General features: G+C 40.2%; 1 protein-coding gene across 1 annotated transcript; it reads left to right on the top strand.

Moving 5' to 3' along the window:
• Positions 1–8,904: 8,904 nt before the first annotated feature.
• LOC140824196 (uncharacterized) lies at positions 8,905–9,327 on the top strand. Its single transcript, XM_073185793.1, has one exon. The coding sequence runs from the start codon at positions 8,905–8,907 to the stop codon at positions 9,325–9,327; it is 423 nt and encodes a 140-aa protein (XP_073041894.1).
• The last annotated feature ends 323 nt before the right edge of the window (positions 9,328–9,650 follow it).

Genomic DNA, 9,650 nt, shown 5'->3' with positions numbered 1-9,650 from the left:
TCGCTCGGGCGCCACGAGTTCTGTACAAAATCTTATTTGTCTTGCACCGATGCCCGAATTTTCCACGTGAGCTCCTAAATTTCAATTCTGTCAATTAATCAACGTCTGATTACACCAATTAAGACTCGGGCATTACATATGGAGAGATGATTTGACACGTTATGATTTTACGATTTGTTTGTGCTTACTTTTTTTAAAATCATAAAACGTATTTTATTACAGTACTTTTCACTGTTACTTGCTATTATTAACTTTGCAGGTGTGTTGACTCTTTACACTCACTAGGTGTGACTGATGCAGATGAGCATGTCGATGAGGAGCCTCGAGGTGCCAAATTCTGAGTTGGCAGGGCTGGATGTGCGCACATGATCCGAGGACCATATTTCTAGCACATAACACTTTATGAGTTTAGAGTGGACTTGAGCATTTTATTACGCTTTGTTTTGACATATTGTTAGTTATTAGGATTTTTTCCTGAATTATTTTTACGTACATTTATGATGGTCGAGTTAGAAATTTTTAACTACAGTATTTTATCTGTTATTTTATTACGATTATTTTTAAAAATTGTATTTTTCAGCAGTATTGCATGCAAGAAAAATTTTAAATTTAAAAAGTAAGTTTTAAAAAAAATTAGTAGCATGTTTAAGTTGTAGATGTTTCAGTTGGTACTAGAGCAAGAGTCCTATTTAGGGTTGTGCCACCGAAAGCTTTTGCAGCTCAGTCTTCAAGCCTCAAGTCTGTAATCTTTTATGTTTTAAATGTTTTAAATAGTTTACTGCCATCACCTGAATGATTTATGTTTTATAGCGATTTTCAGGACATGTTTAGCTACTTTCATGATTAAATGTTTTAAAAACTAGATTAAATTGCATGATGGGTTACGTTTAAAATTTAGACTATATTCAGATAAAATAACTCTCAGACGCGCCCCCAGTACATATTGAAATGACGATATTTCAGGAGGCAGCAAATGCCCACCTCCACCACCACCGTCTCCATTGGATGCAGCTACCCATGTACTGGAGGGTATGTCTAGGCTTTTGGAGCAAGTGCAACAGGCTGCTAGACCTCAAGTAGATATTTTTGTGCAGTTTCGACGGCTCAACCCGAAGGAGTTTGGGGGTACTACTGACCCTTTTGTAGCGGAAGGTTGGATTCGGTCTTTGGAGCTCCACTTCTAGTACTGCAAATGTCACATGGCGACCGGGTCAGGTGCGTCACCCATATGCTGAGAGATGACACATCTCTTTGGTGTGAGGGAGAGCCGCTCATGGAGTGGACTTGGCTACCCTCACTTGGGATCAATTCAAGGAAGTGTTCTATGGCAAGTATTTTCCAGCGGACTTCAGGGGCCGCCTGACGAAAGAGTTTATGAGTCTCCGCCAGGGAACTTGTCTGTGGCCGACTTTATCAGGAAGCTTGATCGGGGCTGTCATTTTGTGCCCCTTATTCCGAGAGATGCCGCCCAGAAGCTGGGGCATTTCATGGATGGCTTGAGACCCACGTTACGCTGGGACTTTATGCTGATGAGACTAGCGAGCTATGGTGAGGACACCACTTGTGCTTTTCAGACGGGGCAGGCCCTGCTCTGCCTGAGAATCTCTGAGGGACATAGATTTTGAGATGCAGAGGAAGAGGCATCATACCCAGTCCAGCTCCCAGCCGCAGAAATAGAAATTTACCAAGCTGCCAAGGCAGCAGCGGCAGCAGAAGCTCCAGGGACAGATTAAGAGGCCTGGTCAGCAGAGGCCACCACATGTACTACGCTGCCACGCAAGCAGTGCAACCGGTTCCACTCGGCAAATGTTTATTGGAAACCTAAAAATGCTTCATATGCAAGCAGGAGATAAAGCGGAGGATTGACCTAGGAACAAGGGCCCCATGACCGGCAGAGCATATTTGATGCACGTAGAGGACGCAGAGGCAGAGCTAGACTCTACACCGATCACCGGTAACCTTTATGTTTAAGATTTTATTTGTCGGTTGATTTCATGAGATATGTTTGTTATGAGAATTAATTTATGGGATTGATAACATAGAGTAAATTAGGATGCATGCTCTTCCTAGTTGGATTTAAGGATTAAATTGCGTGAATTGAGAATATTGGGGACCTAATTGTAATAACCGATAATATGAGGACCTATTTGCCAAAATTGAAACTTTAATTGTCTATTTTCAAATTTTCTGAATTTTTGGGATTTAATTCTTAGGTTTTTAGAATTTTAAGATTTTATGGCTAAATTCGATAATTTTTTGGGACAAGATTGAAAATTTCAAGAAATTGTAAGGACCAAATGTAAATTTTCGGAACCTTTAACGGTCAATTGTAATTTCGAAATTTTTTAAGATTAAAATTCAAAAAATTTTAGGAACACTTGTGTTAATCAATAACTTCTCGAGGATTTTGGGTTAAATGCTGGTAGAAAATTTCTTAAGCTTCAACGCAGTCAGATTTGATGGTAAGTTTTGTCACATGAAGGATATACGTTTCAAGTGTAGCCATGCATGCATTGTTAGATTCAAGAGCTACACATTCGTTTATATCTCAGACATTCGTCCATCGACTAGGAATCATACATGTGGCGATGGATTCAGGATCCAGAGTATCGATTCCATCCAGGGATCAGATGTTCACTTCCCTGATAATGAGGAAATTGGAGCTTCAGCTACAAAAATATGCGGTGCGAGCAGACTTGATTGTGCTATCGTTGCCGGAGTTTGATATTATTTTAGGTATGGACTGACTTTCATTGAACATAGCTGTCATAGACTTCCGACAGAGATCAGTATCTATCTGACCGCCAAGTGGTAAGCTGTTTATTTTTTAGGCAGCCAGACACCAGCATATACCGCACATCATTTTCTGCATGTGTGCGAGGAAGCTCATGAAGAGGGGCTGCCAGGCATTTTTTGCCAGCATTGTATCAATGTCAGAGCCAGCCAGCCAGAGGCTAAAGGACGTTGATGTGGTCAGAGATTTCCCTAGTGTTTTCCCTAACGATGTTTCAGGCATTCCACCAGATAGAGAGGTGGATTTTTCTATCGAGCTAATACCAGGCACTGTGCCGATTTCTAAGGCACCTTACCTACCGTTTAGCACCTGTAGAGATGAAAGAGCTAAAAGATCATATTCAGGACTTGCTAGATAAGGTTTCATTCACCCTAGCTTTTCTCCATGGAGCGTGCCGGTTCTATTTGTCAAGTAGAAATATCGCAGTATACGATTCTACATCGATTAAAGAGAGCTGAACACAGTCACGGTCAAGAACAAATACCCGTTGCCGAGGATTGAGGATTTATTTGATCAGCTTCAGGGAGCATCGGTATTCTAGAAGATAGATGTAACGTACCCTACTTTTTACTACTTAAGATTTGTGGAAAAATTAAAAATTTTCTTAAAAGAGTAATAAAACTTCAAATTCGATAAAGTAAACCGTACGTCGCAAATGTAGATGAAACAAAAGATCTAAAATTAAAGTTTGACAAAAGTATTTGCTTAAAATCTCATAACTAGTAGTGTGAAATCAGATAATTTGACTTTTCATAAAAAAACTTAAAAACTTGGGCGGTCCTCGGGTCTAGCCTCCTGCTCAGTCCAAGCCTGCTCCTTGGTCTCCACCCCTAGTCTCCTCCAAATCATCCTCACATGCATCGATCAAATCTAGTGAGTCTAAAGACTCAACACGTATAAACTGGAAGTAACGAGTAATACGTAATAAAACTACATGCAACTTTAAAATAGAGCGTAAATACATGAACTTGAACTTGCAATTAAACTTGAGCATACATACATAACATATATGTTAGAAACTGAATTCCGGTGTTTGACAAAAAGATAAACCAACTGAACTATACAACTGAATTTAGCTAACTGATCGACTCTAGCTGCTCTTTCAGCTGAACAACTCTTCAGTCATTCTCGTCAACTGACTCTTTACCAGCTGATCTCTCAGCTGTACACATCATTAGTTGAAAACAACAACCGACAAATAGTACAACTACCTGCAACTTGTAGTGGAACGCCGCAATTCAGAAAAAGCAGTGTACGACTGTCAGAGTATATCGACGTGGCAATCAACGGTTAGAATATTCAAATATCATTTAATGTTACCGTTGAGAGAGAAGCCTATAAATAATCGAAGATAGCAGCCGAAGAAACTACGACTGATTTTAGCTATTACATTCTACTTGATGTTACGCTGCAAAAATATCTACTCACATTCAGAAGTTAAAAGCTCACGTTTACTAGTTATATCAGTAGCATTCAAGGCTACATTCTCGATCTTAAATAGCACTGTGTAATCTTTGATAAGTTTTTCTAAGTTGTGCTAAGATCAGTTACCATCTATAAAAGTGTTATATACTAAGAGTTTCAGTTGAGGCAAAGTGATAAGTCCAAACTGAAGTGGGTCAGTGCATTATATTGTATTTGATCAAAGTCTTTTAGTGGATATCCTATCTTCGTGATAGAAGGGGTGACGTAGGAGTTATTCAAGTCTCCGAACATCCAGAAACAAATTGTGTTATCTTTACTTCAGTTATTATTTTTCAGTTAGATAATCTATCTTTCAGTCAGTTTATTTTCCGCAACTGTTTCATTCAGTTTAACTTATTGTCATTGACCGATGTGATACCTAGTATCAGTTTGTAACAAAACTAAACTCAAATTGTCGAAGAATATTTAAATTTGAGGAGTGTTTATTCAACCCCCCTTCTAAACACTCTTTATTCGTTTAACCGATCCTTTCAATATACGTGAAAACTTTTTATAAACCTGCTTGCATACTTGTAAATACATAACTTCATTATTTTGCGTAGAGGAATGTTTCAAAGCAAGTGACCCATACATAAATACGCATGATCAGACTAAACCACAGTACTAGGCTGACATGGAAGATCCACTGCTACATACATGAGATCCCCGTTCATGCTTTAACTGGTGGATTGTTCACGTTCATGCTTTAACGCTTTCCAATCATGATCTAAACTCGTTCATGATTTAACGTGGTGGATAGGTCCCTGGTCATGCTTTACCGTTTTCCAATCCCATACATAATGGGTCACGAGACATTTAGCATACCTTAAAAACTTGAAAGTATTTTCTTTGCACGCCAAACATATTTACTTGGCGTTGAGGGATTCGTTGGATCTCACTTGGGGCAGCTGCTGCAACATACTAACTAGAGTTCAAGCACTTAATTTCCATACTTGGACATAATGATCGTGCTCACCACCCAAAATGACAAATTTTTTATGACGTTCTTAATCACTCGGGACTTGACCTCCTTTAATCACTGTACTAAGCCATGACATCAACTCCCGTGATAAATCCTAACATGATGTGTTAAAATTTCCCAAAATATAGAAGACATGAACCTAAAATAGTGTTTTAAAAAGTCATGGACGAGCGCCTAGGCGCTGGACAGTGCTCCAGCGCCTAGGCGCTAGGAACTAGCGCTGCGGCGCCACAAGGGCAGCGCCGCGGCGCTTGGCTTGCGCAGAACAGGCGCCTGGCGAGTGCTGCGGCGCTAATCGTGCGCACTACCAACCCAAAATAACTCATTTTGATGCAATGTTAAAAGTCACGCTCAAACGACTCGAACCGATTTAACGAGACTCATCTTAGGATGCTATGACATGGATTCAACTCAAACAAATGTCCCCAAAACAACGACTCACAACAACTACGCAACAAAATCCATAAACATAACTTTTGACACCAAAATACTTTCTACGACTTCTAATGCAACTAAATGCCTATCGACCCAAGACGAAGCACCAAACATCAATCCCACATAATACTCACCATCATTAAACATAGCAGCACTCACCCAACGTTCCCAACGAAGCCTGAAAGAAATAAACTTGAAGAATACGTCAATAACAAAATTTTCAGAAAACGTAGTTTGAGCAGCCCCACGAAAACTGTCATAACTCACTCAATTTTTATCCAAATATTTCGAATCTTATATCAAATCGAAGGTATCAAAAAGTTATACATTTCATATGTTGAAAGGTTTTCCATGAAAGCGACCGGAAAATCGCAGTATTTAAAAGAACAGCAAAAACGAGTTTTGAGATCTAAAAACTTCTTCAAAACACATCCAAAAAATTTTCTGCTCAAACTACTACGTAACATACTACTGTTTTCACACAAAACACATTAAATTTATACTATTACAAGATCGACATAGGAAAAAAAACAGAATATACGTGCCTTTAGACAATTAGAAATATCCAAATGGCGATACCGACGTGGGAACGGAGCGAGGCTTGATCCGGGACGATCGTGGCACTGTTTCTTGCAACGAAATGATGAAAACTCTCTAGAAATAATCAGAGGAATGGGCGGCTGCTGAATGAGGAAGAACCCTAGGTTTTGCTCTCTCAAAATAAAATAAAACTAAAAGTGATTGTGTCTGGGTGTTTACGTGAATGTGTGTGTGTGTTAGTGGTGTGTGTGCGTGTGTTTAGGTAAAAATTTAGGGGAATAAAAATTACTTAATTAAAATTTAACGACTAATTAAATGTTAATCAACCACTAACTTTACTAGAATCCCTCAATTAAAAATAAAATGCACACTTGCTAAACTATAAAAGTTTTAAAACTCTAAAATTCCTAAATAAATAATTTAGGATTTAATAATGCTGAAACTTAACAAATAATTTAAAATACCCCAAACTTAATTTAAAATAAATTACCACGTTTTAAAATTACCAAAAATCGTCTCCGGTCTCTTTTCCTCGATCCCGCATCGAATATTCGCTTGAAACATGAAACTTAAGAAAAATTTTTAACGTGCATCACATAAACATATTTAATTTAAAATAATGCATTTTAAATAAATCATGACCAATAAAACCATTTTAAACTTAAATAAAATATTTAATCATTAAATAAATGCATGGGATTCACGTATACTGATTTTTGAGCTATGCAATAAATCTCCGATCCGGATACCATCAGCTGAAGGTTAGATAGTCCGATGTGCATAAGACGGCGTTCAGGACGCGATATGGGCACTATGAGTTTTTTGTGATGCCCTTCGGACTGACGAACGCGTCAGCGATCTTCATTGATCTCATGAATCGCGTGTTTTAGCCATACTTGAACCAGTTCATCATAGTTTTCATAGATGACATCTTGTTCTATTTGAAGAGCAAAGAGGAGCACAGTCAGCATTTGAGGGCCGTACTGCAGACTTTAGAGGACAGACAGCTGTATGCCAAGTTCGGTAAGTGTGAGTTCTGGCTTGACAGATTGGCATTCTTGGGCCACATTGTATCTCAAGATGGTATAGAGGTCGACCCCAGTAAAGTTGAGGCAATCAGAGATTGGTCAGTGCCTAAGAGCGTGAAAGCGGTCCATAGCTTCTTGAGATTGGCTGGATATTACAGGAAGTTTATTCAGGGCTTCTCTTCTATTGCAGTGCCTATGACCGCCTTGACGAAGAAGAATGCCAAGTTTATCTGAGGATCAGAGTGCCAGGAGAGCTTTGACAGAATAAAGCAAGCAGTGACAACAACACCAGTTCTTGCGATGCCATCAGGGCGGGGTGAGTTTGTAATATATACAGATGCTTCGAAGCTCAGTTTGGACGCAGTTTGATGCAATAGGACAAAGTTATAGCTTATGCGTCCCGACATCTGAAGTTTCATGAGAAGAATTATCTGAATCATGACCTTGAGCTAGCAGCAGTGCTATTCGTCCTGAAGATCTAGAGACATTACCTGTATGGGGAGAAGTGTAAGATTTTAACTGACCACAAGAGCCTGAAATACTTCTTCACACAAAGAGAGTTGAACATGAGACAAAGGGCATGGCTAGAGCTAGTGAAGAATTACGATTGTGACATTAGCTACCATCCAGGTAAGGCTAATGTGGTTGCAGATGCCCTGAGCAGGAAGAACGCATTGATTGCTCATTTGTCGGTACAGAGACCGTTGCAGGCAGAGATTCAGAGGTTTTAGCTTGCAGATTATGCCAGGGGCGATGCCCAAATCTTCCTACCCTGATAGTTCAGCCAACATTAGAGACAGAATTTGGACATGGCAGACTTCTGACGAGCAGTTACAAAAGTGGAGACAGAGGGACGAGGCTAAAGGCCAGAAGCTGTATTCAGTTGTTAATTGCATAGTCAGATATAAGGACCTACTGTAGGTTCCTGACACTGATTCCCTGGGAGCAGATATATTGTGCGAGGCCCACAGCACATCGTACTCCATCCATCCAGGGAGTACGAAGATGAATAAGGGTCTTCTGTCTCTTTATTGGTGGTCGGGCACGAAGAGAGATATTATGTGATTCGTCTCCGAGTGTTTGACATGTTAGTAAGTCAAGGCAGAGCATTAGAAACCTGCAGGGAAGCTTAGGCCACTCCTAATTCTCGAGTGAAAATGGGAGAATATCACCATGGATTTCGTGAAAGGGCTCCCAAGGACGACTTGATGATATAATGTCATATGGGTGATCGTTGATCGGCTCACTAAGTTAGCTCATTTTATACCGATCAAGAATACCTTCACCATGACTCAATACGCAGATCTATACATTAGAGAGATAGCGGCATGGGATTCCAGTGTCCATTGTGTCAGACAAGGATCCGAGGTTCACGTCTGCGTTTTGAAGAGTCTGCATCTGGTGTGGGTACTAAACTGCTATTCAGTACCCCCTTTCATTCTCAGACTGACGAGCAGTCAGAGAGGGTGATTCAGATTCTGGAGGACCTACTCAGAGCTCGCATGATCGACATTCATGGCAGCTGGAAGCCGAAGTTACCTCTTGTGGAGTTCACATACAATAGTTACCAGGAATCGATTGGTATGGCTCCATATGAGGCATTGTACAAGAGAAAGTGCAAGTCACCAGTATATTGGGACGATGTAGGAGAGAGGGCATAAATGGGGCCGGATATTATCAGGCAGACCGCAGAGTTAGTGGTCAGGATTCGGGACAGGATAAGGACCACTAAGAGCCGTCAGAAAAGTTATGCAGATCAGCGGCATAGGGATCTTGAGGTTGCAGTAAGGGATCACATATTTGTGAGGGTCGCACCGATGAAGGGTGTGATGATATTCGGGAAGAAGGGCAAGCTCAGCCCTAGACCCATCGGACCGTTCGAAATCTTAAAGAGAGTTGGTACACTCGCTCAAAGAGTTGCTTTGCCGTCGAACCTGGTAAGATTTCATAATGTGTTCTATGTCTCTATGCTGCGGAATTACATGTTAAACCCTTCGCATGTGCTGAACTATGAGCCACTTCAGCTGACACCGAACCTGTCATTCGAGGAGAGACCCACACAGATATGGGATATACAGGAGTAGGCACTAGAACAAGGTGATCCCCATGGTCAAAGTCAAGTAGCTGAATCATTCCGAGGAGGAGGCTATTTGGGAGACTGAAGCCGAGATAAGGAATCGCTACCTAGAGTTATTTGGTATATTTTAAATTTCGAGGACGAAATTTTGTTTTAAGGGGAGGAAAGTTGTAAGGTCCAAGAAAATTAAACTGCGTAACCCGAATGCATGCAATCTATGGTTTTATTTAAAATATGTGTGTAATGATTTTTGTTTATTTAATGCATAATTATTGCATGATTAGGGTTTATTTTGCGACTATTTTGAAGTTTCATGCATTGTGGTTTTAA

This window comes from Primulina eburnea, chromosome 2 (assembly GCF_022965805.1).
Source record: "Primulina eburnea isolate SZY01 chromosome 2, ASM2296580v1, whole genome shotgun sequence".
Taxonomy (NCBI): Eukaryota; Viridiplantae; Streptophyta; class Magnoliopsida; order Lamiales; family Gesneriaceae; genus Primulina; species Primulina eburnea.
The sequence above is the reverse complement of the archived record's forward strand: the minus strand, read 5'-3'. Positions and strand labels throughout refer to the sequence as shown.

Bases quoted from the DNA above. Each gene is read 5' to 3' on its own strand.
- LOC140824196 (XM_073185793.1), top strand. From the start codon at position 8,905: ATGGGGCCGGATATTATCAGGCAGACCGCAGAGTTAGTGGTCAGGATT.